This window comes from Lepidochelys kempii, chromosome 5 (assembly GCF_965140285.1).
Source record: "Lepidochelys kempii isolate rLepKem1 chromosome 5, rLepKem1.hap1, whole genome shotgun sequence".
In the NCBI taxonomy this organism is placed as follows: Eukaryota; Metazoa; Chordata; order Testudines; family Cheloniidae; genus Lepidochelys; species Lepidochelys kempii.
The window spans coordinates 135579424-135598234 of NC_136384.1; the positions used below are offsets into that span (position 1 = coordinate 135579424).

General features: G+C 48.0%; 1 protein-coding gene across 3 annotated transcripts in view; it reads right to left on the reverse strand.

Moving 5' to 3' along the window:
- Window positions 1-1389: 1389 nt before the first annotated feature.
- Window positions 1390-18811, reverse strand: part of B4GALT1 (beta-1,4-galactosyltransferase 1) — a 64895-nt gene continuing 47473 nt past the window's right edge. Inside the window, exons 3-7 of one of the 3 annotated variants that reach the window (XR_012159188.2) lie at window positions 11384-11571; window positions 9830-9952; window positions 5660-5764; window positions 4579-4918; window positions 1390-4222 (exon numbers count right to left, since the gene is read on the reverse strand). Coding sequence is in view for 2 of the 3 variants with exons in the window: in XM_073346034.2 (XP_073202135.1) it covers window positions 4783-4918; window positions 5660-5764; window positions 9830-9952; window positions 11384-11571 (552 nt within the window). In the remaining variant the exon portion in view is untranslated. Of the gene's footprint in view, window positions 4919-5659; window positions 5765-9829; window positions 9953-11383; window positions 11572-18811 lie in introns of all 3 variants that reach the window. The other 2 variants (XM_073346034.2, XM_073346035.2) reach the window with 2 other exon arrangements.

Below are 18811 nucleotides of genomic sequence, written 5' to 3' on the forward strand. Positions count from 1 at the left end.
CAAGAACAGGCGTTCACATGGCACTGTTGTAGCTAGAGTCACAAGATATTTACATGCTAGATATGCTAAAGATTCATATGCCTCTTCATACTTCATCCATTGTTCCAGAGGACATATTTTTTTAACAAGCAACGTAAGTATGGAAATAACACATTCATTAAATTTGTGACTGAACTCCTTGGGGGGGGGGGGGAAATTATCTGTCCCCGGCTGTTTTGCCCGCATTCTGCCATGTATTTCATGTTATAGCAGTCTCTGATGATGACCCAGCACATGTTGTTTGTTTTAAGAACACTTCACTGCAAATTTGACAAAATTCAAAGAAGATACCAATGTGAAATTTGTAAGATAGCTACTGCACTCGCCCAAGGTTTAAGAATCTGAAGTGCCTTCCAAAATCCGAGAGGGACGAGGTGTGAAGCATGCTTTCAGAAATCTTAAAAGAGCAAGACTCTAATGCGGAAACTACAGAACCCAAACCGCTGAAAAAGAAAAATCAAGCTTCTGCTGGTGGCATCTGACTCAGATGATGAAAATGAACCTGCGTTGGTCCGCACTGCTTTGGATCACTACCAAGCAGAACCCGTCATCAGCATAGAAGCATGTCCTCTGGAATGGTGGTTGAAGCATGAAGGGACGTATGAATCTTTAGCGCATCTGGCATGCAAATATCTTGCAACACTGGCTACAACAGTGCCATGCAAACACCTGTTCTCACTTTCAGGTGAAGTAATCAAGAAGCAGGCAGCATTATCTTCTGCAAATGTAAAGAAACTTGTTTATCTGAGCGATTGGCTGACCACGAAGTAGGACTGAGTGGACTTGCAAGCTCTAAAGTTTTATATCATTTTATTTTTGAATGCAGGGTTTTTTGTACATAATTCTACATTTGTAAGTTCAGCTTTCATGATAAAGAGATTGCCCTACAGTACTTGTTTGAGGTGAATTGAAAAATATTATTTCTTTTGTTTTTTACAGTGCAAATATTTGTAATAAAAATATAAAGTGAGCACTGTACACTTTGTATTCTGTGTTGTCATTGAAATCAATATATTTGAAAAGGTAGAAAATATCCAAAATATTTAAATAAATGGTATCTATTATTGTTTAATTGCACGATTAATTTTTTTTTAATCGCTTGACAACCCTAATTCTGACTCCCAAACCTCCTCAGTGGAAGACCCTGCTTATGGGCCCAACAGAGCCCACAATAGGGTGCTGAAGGCTGCAAGGCCCATCCCTCACTCAGTCCATTACCGTTGGCAGGAGGAAGGGGGTAGAACCTGTGCAGAGGAGTTTAAACTGGAAACCCGGGGTGGCCTGCAACTGGACAGAGTAGCTATGGAAGAGACAGACAAAATAAATTTCTTCAAGTAATATCACTACCTGTAAAGACTGAAAATACTTTATTTGACATGAACATGAACATAGGGACCTCAGCTTTTACATGTGGAAATAATATGAGTGATAAAAGTGCAAAGCAAAATCATTTATGGAAAACATTCTGAAAACCTCTACACAGTCCAGCAAATGAGCAAAGGCCACATGATAAAAGGCCACATACCAGAATGCTTAGTATTCTAAAAAACAATTGTTATGATGAAATTAGGTATCTGCATTTGTTTTACATCCGGTTATGTGTTTTAAATTTTGCCCATTTTACAGATGATCACTTCAGTGAGCGTTACCATCGACGTTTGAATAGGACCCACCACAAACTAAGATTCAGTCAAAATTCATTTCCGAGTTACATATTTGTTTACTGCTAAGGTCCCTGAAAATCCTAGAGAGAATAATGGCTGGATTTCATGGACTGGTCAAATTGAGAAGAAATTTCACAGTTAGATAGATGTACTTTGCATGAGAACTCACCCTGGTGAAATCCTGGCCCAGCACCACAGGGTTACACATATTAAGAAAGGGGGGGAAGATTCTGTCTTTTAAAAAACTTTTCTTAAATAGTTTACCGTTTTAAATATTAGTAAAGGAAAAGTAAATCAGCAGCCCATGGGAACTCTTAAGTGTCTGATATGATACATGCTGTTCTGTTTGTTCAAGGTTTCCTTCCCCTTTTCCTTTTAAGGCACATTTGTAGAAATCTCTAATGCTAACAGTCAGAACGTTACTACTTACATTAATTCCATTCTTTGAGATTTAAAATATGAAAGCTTTCTATAGAAATTTTCCTGATCTTCATATATTAGTAAGGCAAAACAATCAAATGCAATATATTGTGTCTTTGCAAAGGTTGGGCAGCTAGAGGATTAAACAAATCTCTGAAGATTCAGATGTTTCAGTTGACAGGAGAAGGGGGCAGATGGGGTGTGTGTGTGTGGGGGGGGGGAGAGACGCACAAAGATTCTGGGATTTTCCAAAGAGCCTCAGCTGAGTTTGGTTCCCATACTACCCTGGCATTCAGTGGGAGCTGGGGGCCACACTCCTTAGACTCCTCTGAAAATCCCAGGCCACGTTTGGCTACTAATCAATGCTGCTGCATGTGTGTGGGTTTTGCAGAGAGAAAATTAACCCAGATTCTGGAAGGGATCTAAGCTACATGCTACTGCATCTCTGCCAAGACATCAGTAATTTGTAATTACTTTGTAATGCAATTCCTAGCATGAGTACAATTACACCCAAGAGCAGGTGTTTGCAGGCTGGCTCTTAGGTGAGGATCCTGTAATGGCAGATCAGGTCCTAGTCCCAAACAATGCTGCCAAGAAGTGGTTCTCCCTCGTACTGATCAGAAGCCAGAGCTGTCCTGGTTAACTAAAGGTGTGATTGTATACAGATTTGGTGCACCTTGGTGTGTGGACACTCTCACATAGGTTTGGCTTGTGTTGGTAGGTGTACAGGTGTAAACTAAACCAACAGAGCCAGTTCCAAACAGGTAAGAGAGTGTCCACACTGGCTTCACTTTAACTTGTGTTGGTAGACAAGCCCTTACAAATCAGACTGAGGGCAGGCACCCCCCCCCGGCACCCCATGGGGTTACTGGGGCTTCCGTCCATGACTTCAGCCATAGCCAGTGGCCAAAAAGCACATTTAAATAAAACAGCCCTCCCCCCCATCTTTAGATCAGCCCCTTCCTTCCCTGTGTAAAACAAATGGGACTTAAGCTCCACTTCTACTCTCCAGGTAAACACACCTAGATGCAGGAGTAACCCCACAGGCCTGATCCAGAGCTCCTACTAACCCTCGCACTGACTCCTGAGAGTTTTGGATCAGGCCCAATTAGCATAAGTCATTTTAGATTGAGCTGGCGGAAAGGTGGCAAAAAGTTCACAAACACTGCTGAGATGTCCATGCTTTGAGGTGAAATTCTGACCTGCTCTAAATGCCATAATGCTGAAGGGGTTTTCATCATGTCATAAAGCGGAAAGGCAAGGTATATAGGATGGCACTGTTGCCTATCTGCAGTTTAAAAATGCTGTGAACAAGAAAGTGTACACTCCTCAGTGGCTGCGGAAGTTACAAACGAGTAGGGACCTGGAACACTTTCTCACATCTTAGACACACTTTTAGCATAGGCTTCAGATCAGCAAAGTAAGCCTGATCTTTACTGTCCTGTCAGTATTAAAGCATTAAAGAACGCAAGAGATTTCATGGACAAATACGTAGCGCAAACTTAATCCATGGCTCACACATCATGAAGCACCATAAGAACCTGTCATTGTGATAACAGACTATTTTTAAGCCTCATTTAACAATTATGCTACATCCTAGTTTAATCAAGGTATTAACATACGTCTCTTTTAAAAACCAAATTTCTCTCACTGCATCTTAAAATATCACAAAACAAAAGGAACAGTGAATTCAAGTTTTATGTACAACAGTAAGAAAAATGCATTTTGTTTTTGTGAAATTTATATGGTATTTAAATGGTGCGAAAAGCTCTTACGAAAGTAAACAAATGTCAGTAAATTTTAATTAAAAAGACTATAGTTTCAGCCCATAATTACAACCAATTTGCCTTTATTAAAAATAGAATGCATCTGGCACTGCTCTATCAAGCAAGAGACATCTTTCCGTGCAGGTCACCTGGAGACAGCACTTCTTGCACCAATCATCATATTTACACCATCCTGGGCAGCTCCCACCAAGCCTAAATGTCCTGTCTATACAGCGCTCGCTGGAGGGCTGGGGCCTTATTAAAATCTCCTCTGAAGTAATAAAAGCTGTTGCTGTTACAGATTTTGTAAGATCAATTTTTCCAAAACTTGCTCTGCATAAAATTAAAGAAAAAAGTGTTTGTTTTGGTTGACATGAGACAAGACTAAACGATACTGGCCTCCACTAACAAAAAGTCGAAGACGAAGTATAAACGTGTACAATTTTAGCAGCATTTTCCAGTCCTTCATAAAGTAACAACAGCGAAGAATTTAACGCGGTGTTCTCGTCTACCTAATTTAACATATGGAAGAAATAATACGGGTAGTAATTGCTGATTCATCATTTGTTTGTGAACAATAACATTTGAATAAAATATTTGTGTGGGGAGCACTGCAGCGAATACATAATATCCAGCGTTTTCTGGCAATGTAAATATTTACAACTCTTATTTACAGTTTCCAAACTTACAAAAATACCGTAGAGCTAGAAAGTTGTGTAAAGCCAAGTTTGGGATTAAGAAGTCTCACTTGTCCAGCAGACTGGGAAAAACTTTGCATAGCTGAATGCGGCCTTCTTGTTCATTCTGACTGTAGTAAAAAACAGTACATATAAAAATCCTACGGATCAGATATCCCTGGTAGCTTCTAAGTCTTCACATCTGCCTCTTCAACACTATTTCTTTGGTGAGCCAACATCCACTGTGATTTTTGTATACAGTGGGTATTTATCTGTTTTCACTACCTTGTATGACAGCGTATTTAAGCCATCAGAATTCATGGTCTCCCTTGTGTGAGCAATTCTGTCAAACCTGTGAAAATAAAAGGATGCAACATTGTAATATTAACGTTGTAATGACTTTGAATTGCAAGCAGTATATTGCACCCACCCGCATCACAGCTCAATGGCCACAAGAAAGGATTAAAACAGGGGTGACCAAACTTTATGGCTTGCGAGCCACATGCAGCTCTTTTAGAATTAAAGTGCAGCTCACAGCGTCCCCTATGCCCCCTCACCCCATTCTCCACCTACCAGACTGGGGGAGGGAAAGCTTGGGGCTTCTGCCCTGCTGTGGTGGGGCTAGAGGCTTCTGCCCAGTGGGGAGAGGGGTCTCAGGGCTTCAGCCCCGCTGGGCACGCCTGCCATGGCTCAGGGCTTCAGCAGGAGCAGGGCTGAAACCCTGAGCCCTGGCAGGACCTTTCTGTAGGACTGAAGCCCCAGACCCTCTCCTTCCCACAGGGGTGAAGCCCCGAGCTGGCAGGTGCATCCCGGCACTCGAATTTCTGAAGATGTCATATGCGGCTTGGAGGGTCAGTAAGTTTGGCCACCCCTGGATTGAAATAATCAAAGTGTACAAAGTTAATCCTGCATCTGGATAGCCCAGCACGTTCCATCAGGTTAGGTACAATAACTGTGTGAACACTCGGCCCACTGAGTAAAGTAACTTATGTGATCAGACCTCTACATAGTAAGGGGAAAGTGGGATAATCCGGAACTATCAGCCTTGAGAGCATGTCTAACGTGTCAAGAAGGTGAAGTGAGATGGACACACCTCTGAGGGTTGGGTTCATTTTTATGGTCTCTTGAATGGCGAATCATTCGGCACTTCCCAATTACAGCATCTGGGCGAGATATTCTCATACCTTTAAAAACCAGCCTGTGAAAGTAAACAAATCAAGAGGCTGCTATTATTCTTAATAAGTACCTGAGTACCCAGTTAAAGCCACTTCTACCTAAAGCTTTCTTTTTTTGGCCCAAAAATGCAGATTCAGGGCAACCAACACATTTCACAAATTTGTGCCAATTGTTTCAGTCAGAGAAAAAGAAAAACAGTTCTGGAAATGTCAAAATGAATGTCATAAATGGTCACTGGGTGAGAGAGAGAGACCCTAAAGCCCCACAGTGTCCTTGAGCCCAGGCTCCAGCCCGAGGCCAGAATCTACCCAGCAATGAAAGAGCCCCGCAGCCTGAGCCCCACGAGCCTGAGTCGGCTGACACGGGCCAGCCACGGGTGTCTAGTTGCTGTGTAGATGTGCCCTCTGAGTACCTTTCCCAGATCTGAAGAGGAGCTCTGTGTGACTCGAAGGCTTGTCTCCCCCCAACAGAAGCTGATCCAATAAAAGATATTCCCTCCCTCTCCTTGTTTGAAATTAAACACTTTGTGTGACCCAATACAAGGTCTTCTGACTGATTCACTTAAAATTCCAAAAAATGTTGGTTTTGGGTTGACCCAAAACAATTTTTTCCCCCAGTTTTTTGGAACTGGCAGTGAACTGAAAAACTCCATCGTCCGCACAGCTCTGCTGATCCAATGGTAAAGCTTCCTGAGCCAAAGCAACGGCCCAGGTCACTTCCAACTCTGCCATTTGCAATCCCGCTGATCAGGCAACGCCATGAGAAAGCGGAAAGGTTTGAACCAAGCTGCAGTACTGCCTGCTAGATTCGCGCAGAAGACGAATTTGCAGTATGGGGTTAATGATACCGTCTCTCTCCTTGCAGAAGAAAGTTAAATTGTGGTGTGTGTGTGTGTGTGGGGGGGGTCCTTAAATGCCATTTAGCAGGGTCGGCAGCCACACTATTCTTTAGTTTGGGCCACCCACTGACAACTGCCTTCTTAGCTGTCAAAACTACTCCCCGTCCAGATGGTGCAACAGCATCTCTGCAGAACTGCCCCAGGCGGTCAGTACTGGAACTCTGCTCTTACCCTCTGGCCTCCTATTCTGAACTCCTACACCCGGCTAACGCCTACGGGTTCAATCCTGTAGGGTGCCAAGTGCTGTCAGCTCCCACAGACTCCAGAGGAAGTTGGGGATGCTCAGCACCCCATAGGATCCACCCGTCTCCATTTCTTCCCACCTTAACTGCTCTCCATTACCTTCCCACAGCAGTCTCTCACTTGTCTGTTCCACCCGTACTATTCCGTACACACACACACCTACAGGATGCTCCCGATTTGCCAAAACCCAACTGCCATCTGAACAGAACGCCATTGCGTTATCTGAATCCCATCTTCGGTCCCCAGCGGGGAACAATGCACATCCGGAGAACGGAGCAGAGACCCTGGCTGTCGGGGAGGCCACGCTGCTGAAGAATGATTCTTGCGGCCACTCAGCCCCGCTCTCATGGGAAGGAGGGAGCGGGGCCGTGACTGCAGAGGGGCTCCCTGCTGCTCATGCCCTTTCCATTATCCAAACTCCCAATTACCTGAATAAAATTGGAGTCCCCCGTGCTGCTCGAATAATCGGGAGTGTGCTGTGATTGTTTGAAACTGCCAGAACTAGTGCTCCAGCCTTTAACTCTGCATCTTACGAAATCGGAGCGTGGGACTAAAGCTGGGTCTGTTTCTGCCCATCCTTGGGGGCTGGGGGAAGTTTTGTGGTTAGACACTATGTGCAATACGTAGATATAGTTTTACACCTTCTGGTGGAAGATATTCTGTGCTCCTACCAAAATGGTGGGAAAGTGCTTTCAAGCTGTAAAGTGTTCTGGCAACCTAAGTATTACCAGTGTAGCCTAAATGCAGCTCACCTTTACTCGGATACCATTGAATGTGACAGACAGGGCTCAAATGAATTTATTTATGCTCAGATAAATTGGTTAGTCTCTAAGTGCCACAAGTCCTCCTTTTCTTTTTGTGAATACAGACTAACACGGCTGTTACTCTGAAACCAGACAGGGCTCTTGCCACTCACGAAATGTGACCCTAGAGCAAGCTTTTCTAACACTGGTCAGCTGGCCCTTTCCTGTGTTCTCTTTGCTGTTCCTACATAGAGTCAAAAGCTACAGAAAATTTTAACTCTCAGGGTAGTTCAGCTCTGGAACAGGCTTCAGAGGGAGGTGGTGGAATCCCCAGCACTGGAAGTGTTTAAGAACAGGCTGGACAAACACCTCTCAGGGTTGGTCCTGCCTCAGTGCAGGGACTGGATTTGGTGACCTCCTGAGGTCCCTTCCGGCCCAATGTTTCCATGATTCTATGATTTCAGATTTTATACCACTGCCTCCCTCTCCCTTTTCTAATGCTCTCTAGCTCTTCTGTAACAGGTTCCAGCCACAGATGTCGGAGCATTTTACAAAGGGAATATAATTTTCCTTTAAGCAGGTGACATCATGCAAAGTTGGTTTTGCTTTTTTTAAACAGGTAAACCCTAACATTTACAGATGTCTCAGCCAACACGTGTGTGAAGTTGTTTCATAAACTCAGGGAAAGTATAAAAGCCTATTACAAGGCCAAGGGGTAGAGAAACATTTCAGATTAAACAGAGATTAGCAAAACCTTTCATGTATGAACTGAAAAATCAAAACACCGGAGATTTCCAAACCCTACTGGTCTGCTCTCAGCGTGGAAAAAAATTGTAAAAAATAAGCACAAGCTGCACTGTGCAAATAGCTCCCTGGGCTGGTTTCCAGGGTATTTTACGCTCATTCCTGGAATTTTTAGGGTTCTATTTTACACTTTACTATTTTGCAGCTGCTTACATTTTGCTGACAGACACCGTTCCCTGTGAACTGGAACTGCAAGATTCCACACTGGGCCGGGTTTCAGATCGACTGTGTTCCTATCATGCAGGTGAGGTTCCTCACTTCTCCCACATGCAGAGAACTTGCCATGGCATGCTGAACAGACCCCCCAAGCCAGTGCCCTGCAGCTCTTCTCCCCACCCCACCTTGAGCTGTAGAGAGTTTCCTGACCGAGTGACTTGGGGGTTGGATTGAGGTGCCTCTCTGCAGGAAGCCTGGCCTTCCCAGCTCCCCTGTCCCCAGTGCTGGGTAGGAATCACCGAACATAGCAAGTGAGGAGAAAACCGATTCTGGAAGACAGAAGGAATCTTGCTGCTGCTGAACCCATGGCCCTGGCCTCTCTCAGGCCTCACACCGAGATCAGCACCACCAGCAAACTGCTCAGAGAGCTCAGAGCACCCCTCTGCCACTGGGTGCTGGCTGCTCCTCCCTGCCCCAGCTTGCTTTGGCTGGGAGCCAGCACAAACAGCGAGCAGGGCGCCCCGTGCTCCAGGGCCTCCCTTGGCTGCAGACCCACACAGCACCAGGTTGGAGCTCTGCATTTGTATCAGCCTGCACCGTGACAGTTCCTCTGGATGAGGAGGGGAAATGAACACGGGCACCGTCAGCGCGGCTATCTGGGTGTGTGCATGAAGGGCAGCTCCAGCTCCCAGCTCACCTTCTCCGACTTGCTGTGAAATCAGAACCCTGCGCCAGAGGGGAGACTCCATCACCACCTCCACTTCCCTACGAGGGCTGTGCTGCAGGGGCAGAGATGGCGAAGAGCCCTAATGGCTGTGGTGGGCAGCAAACACAGCCCTAGCCAGCAAGGAGCTCTGTGCAGCCCCTCAACCCACCCCAACCATAGGACACGGGAGCTGGAATGGACGGATGCTCCCAGCTAGCGTCTCCCCAGGAGGATTCCTGAAGAGCTCTTCCGCTGGAAGTGCTATTTACAGCAGACACACTCCTCACTCCTCTCTGGCCACTCCAATGCACCTCTGGCGAGGCCCTGCCCACAGAGTGAGAGAAGAGGGAAAGCTCTAGCATGCTGGGCTGCAGACAGCGCCGGCGAAAGCCAGCGGCTTTAAGCATTGCTCGAGGGGGTCATAAGTCCCACACAGACAGGGAGAACAGCGCTGAGGGCCAAGGCTAGCAGAGGCTTCTAGCTGCACAGCAACAGTGGCAGGAAATCTGGCCAAGCACGTTCCAGCTTGGGTCTTACCTGTTATAAATGTCGTCATCTTCGCCACCCCAGCCCCAGTAATTATTAGGAAATCCATTGATTTTTATGAATTGCTCCTTGCTTAAAGCAGACACACCTCCGAAATACTGATTGTAGGGTAAACTGCAAGGGGGAAAAAGAGCTTTGTTAGTGCACCAGGCTTGTTACTGAGAAGCCAGGGCCAGACGGTGCCATCAGACACAGCCCTGAGCAAAGGGGTGCATACACGGCACCGCTCGACCTACTCCCACAGACACTGTGACTCCCAGCTTCTGCTTGGTCTCCCAGGGTAGGGCTAGTGATGATGCTGGCCTGGATCAGCAGTAAGTTACTACCCCATGCCTAGCCCTCACTCGACCACCCTGGCCAGTGAGTCAGGCTGTGGGGGGTCACGGCCCTATCCCCCCTGCTCCAGGGAGCAGTCAGTGGCTGAGTAGCCTGGCTCACTCCTATGGATCTGGAGAAAAGGTGCAAGAGCCCATGAAGGGTATATTGGCAGCGTTTGTACAGCGTAGCCCAGTCAAAAGCAATGTCCTCTAGGGCCCAGGGGCAGGGCTCCAAATGGGCTTGTTATAACCAAGTTTAGAACAGGCTTCCAAGGGCAGTATTTAAAAACGAGACTTTGCCCGTTTCCTAACAAGGTCTGCTAAAAGGCACATTCTCCCTGCAGGGCGAATAAGCAGACAGCCGGGGTGATGGTGGCTAGGAAGAGGCATATCCCTGGAATGACTAGCAGGACTGGACTGGGGAGGGGAGGGGATGGGGGCTGTCACTGGAATGACTAGCAGGGCTGGGTGTGTGTGTGTTCATGCATTAGGTGGAGCACAGACAAATTTAGCGTTTCTTTTTTGGTGCCGTCTTCCCTGATCTCACCCACCATAACCACAACGCCTCAGCCCATATGTTAACGCCTGAAAATTCTACCATGCAGCCATTTCTAGGTGCAAATATCCACAGGGCTTCCCTGCCACACAGGTCATGATGAATAAGCTGATATGGCCAAGATGATCAGATCCTTGTCCCCAAGAGCAGGCATGGTGACTGTTGGCCTGCGACGAACACACTCTCCTCACAGCAGAGTGTTACTGAGATTTTCCAATATCCCAGGGGTAGCCATTCTGGAAAACCTCCTGGCCCAGAAATCCTGACAAACTTTGCTACCACAATGCTAAATACAGAGGGCCAAATTCACCCGGGACTTAGGCAGGAGCAATCCCACTGCCTTAAATGGAGGCAGACTGGTGTTTACTGGTTGCTTTAATTGATACGGGATAAGATCAGCAGCTACCGGATGAGTACAAAAAAATCTGAAAAAGATCACCTTCTATTTTTTCTACTCCTGTGACTGATATTTGAAAACTTTTAAGAACAGTTACCTAATCTCTCCTGCAGACAAACCTTTTGTTCCACCTACACCGTGACAAATTGCAGCCAGGAGTGATTTTTCCAGGCCTTCAATATGAGGTTTATACTGGAGATGGTGCCACTCTGCCACAGGCATGGAAGGCTAAAATACAGATGAGTAACAAACGGTCCATTGAAAAGAGCGCTCACCGAAATCCAAACTTATCCATCGATACAGAAAGGTGCCGTGGCTGGCTGTAACACTTGTAGATGTTCCTGTCGTCCATTGGAATTAGGTCTACATCACTAAATACAAAGCAATCATAGTCATATTCTTTCAAAGCTTCTTCAAAGCCTACGTTCAGAAGTTTAGCACGATTAAAGGTTTCTTCTCCATCCTAATTTAAAACAAATAAAAACAATTAAGCACCTTAAGGCGGTTAGTATACACTGTCCATTTCTTACCTGTTACCAAAGCGTCACACTGGACCTCCAGCGCCACCAACAGAGTCAAAGTCCCCCTGAGCCCTCACAGCGTGGTTGATGGAATATGACTAGCGCTACAATCCATCTATGGAGCTGGACACTGATGCCCCAAAACTTCTTTGCCCAAATACTGTATTTTCTGGGCAGCTGAATCTAAGTGTAGCAGTTCACAGACATGAGGGAAAGCTGAAATGGTAGACAACAGAATAACCAGAGTTGGACAACACTCCATTCGTCCTACCAGTTACTGATACATGAGCTCCTAGAAGCACAGGTCATCCCCACTTCACTCTCTACACCATCCCATCGCATAGGTGAACCCCATCAACCTTGTGTGGGTATTAGAGGGAAGGTGATCTATGAAATCTCCCTAGCTCTGCACCGGACACTGCCTTCATGTACAGAATGTCACCCAGCAGAGGTATCTTGTGGTATCTCAAATTAAACAAGTGACCTTCCTTTCTGAGGTGCAGCTTGTGCTAAAAACCCTCCTCAGGGGAGAAGTTTGGGCAGAATCTCAGAAAAGCTCCTCTTGGTTTGAGTGGGAGGAGGTGTCTTGGGAAAAGGCTAGTGGTTCTAGAAGCACATGAAAGAACAACCTACCTAGATAGCTACTAGGGTGTGAAACCTCTCCCCAGGCCTTGGAGGTGCTTCTGCCCTCTGGTGAAGACTGGGTGACCAAAGGGGGTGAGAGGAAGGATGGCTTTGTGGTGAAGACACTGGGTTCTCTCCTGGCTCTGCCCTATGGGACCCTGGGCACATCCCCAAAGCCAACTCAGCCAAGCACTTATTCACGTGCTACCTCTGAGCACACACATGGGCTTGATGAGAGTGAGCCATGCGCGTAAAGCGAAGTGCTCTGCTGGAGAGGGATGGGAGGGGTCAGCACATTCGTAAGTGCTGTGTGACGTGGGGCTGACAGGCCGGGTCTACACAAGGAGCGTGCTGCCAGCCTAGGAATACCGGTATGCTGTGCTGGCCAAGTGCCCCTAGCGTGGAGACAGCTATACCGGCAAAGCTACTTTTGTACTGGTTATGGCAAAAGCCAAACAAGCTATGCTGGTTTGCCGGTATAACTGTGTCTGCACATGGGGCTTCTGCTGGCCAGGGATCACTCCCCTTCACATCCCTGACCAATGGATGTGTGCTGGCAGGAGTCGGTAGCGTAGAGCTGGCCTTAGCAAGCACACCCTATCGAGGGGACCAGCAAAGTATCTCCTGACAGTGCCGCTCAGGGGCACCGTCAGGAGAATACCACCAGCGCTTGGCACGATGGCAATTCGCACCTGGCAAAAGCCTGTACAATACAGCAGACAGCTCCTTCAGCTGGGGTCTAAACCTGGACACCAGCTGGGGTGGGAGCCTCTGGCGCTGCCCCACACGTTACCTCCATCCATCTCAGAGTCTGGGGAGACGACTGCTTGGCTACACACACAAGCATCACTTCCACAAGAACAAAAGTGACTCAGAAACTGGGACTTGGTTCCTAAGTCACTTAGACACTTTTGAAACTATTATGCACCATTCTTACATATCCCCTGTTTGAGGCTAAGGTTTGTTGTTCCTCATAAAGGGCCTGATCCTGCACCACTGGCTTGGAGCCCAAAACCTGTAAGGGGAACAGGCAAAAGGAGCAATGGGCGGCAGAAGTGACCCACCCCTGAAGATGACTGAAAGTTTTGCCATTCTGGAAAGAGCCTTGGACCCTTAGAATACTATCAGTCAAGGAGGTCCAGACAGTGGCCACACCCCACCCCCTTCTCTCCTGGGTTCCAGTGAATTCCCCCGTGCACTTGGCTATTACCGCAAAGCTAAAGGCATCTGCAGCTTTGCTGAAAGTCATTTACCTCCATCTACAGGGCAGCAAGCATCAACCACAGAGCAGCACGTCTGGAACGCAGGTTGAGCCTGTGCTGAGGAACAAGGAACGGAAGCTTAAAGGTTCCCAGTTTACTCTCCGATTGGCCCCTCTGCTTGGCTAATAAATAATCTGCCCGGTAAATCATTAATCCAAACGGGATAATGGATCTGGCTCTTAGGAACCATGTTTCATTCACTAAATCCTGCAGCTACTTTAGTCGTGCAAAACTGAAGGACAGTTACACAGGTACAGGCCTGGGTTTTTCACAAGCATTGGCCTCTCTGAGCTCCCCCTAAAGTCAACGGCGAGCACTGGCTTGCGTGACTGCCGTGGGAGCCGTTACCATCAACTTCGCTGAGGAGCCAACTCAAGCTAAGTCAACGGGAGGCTTCCTGAACCTGAAATACCAGCTGCCGGTTTCACTGATTTCACAAAGTTTGTTTCTAAGCCAGGTTAGTTAAATGCAATTTTCTCACGAAGACAAGGCCTAACAGGGAGACCCCAACCATGCAAAAGTGGTTCTGCCGATCCTTGAGCAACAGAAAGTGAACTGAGCGTGGAGGGTGGGATGGGGTAGGGGAAGGGTAGAGAAGTGCATTTAGCAGCAGTGAGGTACTTCTGTAATCTAATTTAGAGATTAAAAACAAATCAGATACAAATAGGAAATGGAATCCAAATAAATGGAAGGGCTGAGCTCTAGCCACAGACGCAGACATCCTCTTAAAGAGGGACTGCCTGGCCAGGTGAGAGTCAGACACCAGTTCAGAGGGCTGTGTATTTGCCAGGAGGCTGTCACTCCAGTGCTGTGCAAGGAGTTGCTTAGGATCGCTGCAGGATAAAATGCCTAAAAACCACTCCCATCTCGGGGGCCAGCTTATCATTGCTCAAGCTGTTTCTGATGGTTATGTCATAGATGGAGAACTCCATTTTTCCTACACTTTCTTCACTGTTCCAGTAATGAACTAGGTGAAGAAGGCCTCTCACTCGGATTTATGCTCCCTAAGCCTTTATTTTTAGGAGCAACTTCAACCACCAACCTCCAACTTCCTGCAACTCTTACATGGCAGTCCAGTTCGAGGCCTTTTGAGTTAGATTTAGGACCCTTATCAACTCAGGGTGTTTTTTAAGTCACTCTCCAGAGTAAGGGTTTAGGAAACAAGCTGTTGATTGAACTGAAAACAGAGATTGCTGCCTGGCTGGGACACAGAAGTTCTCAACCGGGTCAGACCACCCTCACCACTGCAAGCTTGAACTGCCATCTGCTCAGCTGGACAAGCACATCCATGCCCAGGACACAGACAACAAGCATTTAATCCATTTGGTGTTTTCCGTCTATGCTTTATGCCTAGACCCTCTCCATGTCGATTCAGACGGGTCTGTGGACCCTAGAGGCAGTGGCGGTTTCTCTGATGAGACTGTTATTACAGCCAGACTCCTCCAACTCAGACACAGCCCTTGGCTTTGCTGCAGCTTGGAGGACTGCAGGGGTCCTTGCGGCAGCACGCGCAGGCTGTGATCCACAGAGCCCTAGAAGGCTAAAATGCACTTATACATGGTCCATGGAGAGTTCTCTAGGCACATGGTGCTGGGTCCTCGTTTCCAGTGGCTAAAATCTACCCAGCCCTTTCCTGGTGGGATGGGTCCCTCCCATAGGCAACTGCTGTACTTGCCACAAGGACGTTGTATGACTGCGAATGGAAGGGGGGCTGTGTGAGCATCAATGGGAGGGGAAGCTGTTCCCAAGACACGATCCCTGCTATGGAAAAGCTTCTGAACCCCTGCCCCAGCAAGGACACAGCCAGGGCGATACAGCTGCGATCAGAACAGGAAGGAGTACACAGAGGTTTTTTGTTTATTTGTTGTTAAAAAGGGCTGTGCGTTTCTTAACTGGTGACAATTTAGAAGCACCGTCAGGGCTGAAGTAACAGATTTAAATTTCCCAGTATCCCATGAGCTGCTGAAGGGTTTAGCCTCAAACTAATCCCAACGCTTTCAAAAGGAAAAATACAGAAGTAGGAAATTCACTGAGTTTTGTACTCTCTCTCCTGATTTATTTTTGGTGATGGTGGTGGGACGAGGCTTGGTAAAAGCAGAATAATAATAAAAAAAACAGGGCCAGATTCTAATACCCTTTCTCTGGTTTAGTATCCCCTTGCTCTAGGAGTGCTCTCGTTGGCTTCAATGGTACCATTCAGTGTAACAAAGGCTACCAAAGCTGGGCCCTGAATCTGTACTAAATGAATAAATAATATCCTCTTCCTCCTGGCAAAAGAAACCTCCCCCCAGGGGAATGCTACTGTGCCCTGGGCTCAGCCAGGTGCTGCTGTGTAGCTAGCTTCCACGCACGGTGTGTTTGCAACGTGTCTGTGTGGGGCTCCGTTAGCCCCACTGAGATCTCGCTTCCAGCCGTAGCACGGTCCATTACTTCTGACGTTTCAGCAGGTGGCAAACAGATGGCACTCTTGCTAACGTTACCATTTTTGCTTATTTATTTGCCTGTCCTCTGGGTATGCAAACCCCTTCAGGTCCGAAGAACGACAGGCAGTGAACACCCGTGCAGAATGTGTCACCATGCAAACCTCAAGGGGATTGTCTTTCCCCTTTTCCCTGCATGAGTGAACGGACCATCCCAGCGGGTCTCAGCAGCACACAAGGCAGATTCACAGCCAGGCAGGTGGTAACCCTTCCTATACAGGGCAGAAAGCTGGCAGCCTTATGCAAATAAAGACTTCCCCTTCTTCATCACCCTAGGACTTAGAACTTGCCCAGCCAAACTGAATAAGAAGTGCTGTCCGTGTTAATGGCCTGTCAATTAACACGAGAGAGGCAAATCTGTACCAAGAGAATCCCTCAGACGGTAGAGTGGTCATTCACATGGTGGGGACTGAGGCCACAAACAGAAGAGTTAGAGAAGAAATCCCTTTTGCTTCTGTGACTCAGCTACCCCCAGACAAACCGCTTGACACTTGATCTAGCTGTGGCTTATAGAGACTGCACTGAAGGATCTGTAGCCATTTGTCTCACCTGTGGAGGCTGGAATGCTAATCCTGTGGGGCCTGCCAAATAGCTAACTTCCACAGCAACACACATGCCTCCTGTGCAGGCACTAGGCTGGAGACACCATGCCAGAAGAGAACCTGGCGCTTTTACTGGGAAGGAAATATGGCCCAACTGGACCATGTGCATTAGTCTACCACAACCGTTGAGGCTCTACCTTCTACATGGAGACCACTAACACAGGAGCAGCAGTAAGCTCTCGCTGAGGAAGGGGCAAGTGTAGATAGACCCTAAGGGCCCTGTAGATGTCCAGAGAACACCTTCGCTTCTTTGTCACTTCAGGAAGAAGAGCACCCTGTAATTAATGTGGGCAACTCTGCCATCCCTGTCACAGCAGAGGGAAGGAAAGGAGTCCCCAGAAAACTCCTCTTCCCTGCTCAGCGGCAGGTTGGAAGCCTATCTAGCTCGGAGAGGAGAGCGTAGTCAGACTAGACTCAGCCCGGTAGCGTTCCAAGGGAGCAGCTCTGCTGGAGAAACTGGAGTGACCTGCTCTGAACATCTCAGAGGCAAGCTGTGATCTGAAGCTCCTGGAGGGGCCCAAGGGCAGGGAGGCCAGCCTCTGTCCCACAGGCTCCGAAGGCTGTTGCCAACTGCCAGCCTGGCGGGAGCCTTCGGAGGAAAGCAACAGGAGGCTTCATTTTGTTTAGAAAAACCTCTTCTAAGCCAGGAGATGCCGACTGCCCGTGACACCGGCCAGCAGCGGCACTGAAAGTATGCAGAGCCATCAGACCCTGGGAAGGAACCAGCAACCCCCCCCTGTGGGAAGCGAACTGAGGCATAATTCTGATGTCTGATGTCTTCTGATGTCTACTGAAAGTAGGAAGCATATGTACATCCAGGTTCAAGTTTCTGCACAGAACCCCCTTCTGGGGTACGTCTACACTAGACACTATGCCCAGGTTCTGACTCAGGTTTGAGCCCAGGCCCCGACTTCCGTCCACACACCAATCAGTCTGACTCGGGTCAGCAAGCACTCAAGACCCAAGTCCTAGAACCCTGCTGGGGAGGGGCAGGGGCGTCAGTGCCCGAGGACTGCTGTGATTTGGGTCCAAGCCCTGTGCTTTTGCAGCTTGGACACAGCTCAAGCTGCAGACCTGAGTCAGAAGGGCTGCACAACTGAGAGACCTGGGTCTAGCAACTGTAAATGCAGCTCTGCAATGCAGTGCGGTGGCTCAAGTGCAGGCTTGGAAACACAAGAGCTGTGCAGTGTAGACGTGCTCTAGAGCTCCGAGATGGCAGCGCCTCTGGGAGAGGGTAAGGCTCTGGGCACCGGGCTTACTGCAGGGGTGAGAGACCCCCTCAGGGTTCCGGGGGGCTTGCCTGTGTTAAACATTAACGTTGGGGGGTTTAGAGAAGTCTTGGGGATTTGGACATCCAATCCCACTGGCCATCTGTGGCGTTTGGACGCCTAGCCCCTTTGGCACCTCTGGAAATCCAGCCTACCATCTCTGCTGACTCCCCAGGAGCACCTGGCAGGATCCATAGACCCCCCCACGCAGCAGCTTACTCCTCACACGAAGGGACCAGTGGAAGCCTCCAAACACATCTGAAACCCACCTCCTTTGGGTTTGGAGGCAGGTTTCAGAGGGGTAAGGCTAACATACACTACACCTACTGCTCCCTTCTCATCGCTCCAAGCCTGAGGTGTCAGCCTGGGGAGTGCAGGATACTCTCGCCCCTGAACACTGAAGCAGCATGATCGCCACGTTACCAAGGGTGCTTCTTCACCAGCCGCATAGGGAGAGACATTTTGGACCGGACTGTGACAGGCCTGCTTGCGTGTAAGCTTCTGTGGGATCAAGGCGTTAATGCTCAGGTAGCCTAACTCCCAAAGAGACATAAGAACGGCCACACTGGGTCAGACCAATAGCCCATCCAGCCCAGTCTCCTGTCTACCAACAGTGGCTGGTGCCAGGTGCCCCAGAGGGAATGAACAGACAGGGAATCATTAAGTGATCCATCCCGTTGCCCATTCCCAGCTTCTGGCAGTCAGAGGCTAGGGACACCCACAGCATGGAGTTGTGTCCCTGCCAATCCTGGCTAATAGCCATTGATGGACCTATCCTCCATGAACTGATCTAGTTCTTTTCTGAACTCTCTTATAGTCTTGGCTTTCATAACATCCTCTGGCAACGAGTTCCGGAGGTTGACTGTGCGTTGTGTGAAGAAATACTTCCTTCTGTTTGTTTTAAATCTGCTGCTAATTAATTTCATTGGGTGACCCCTAGTTCTTG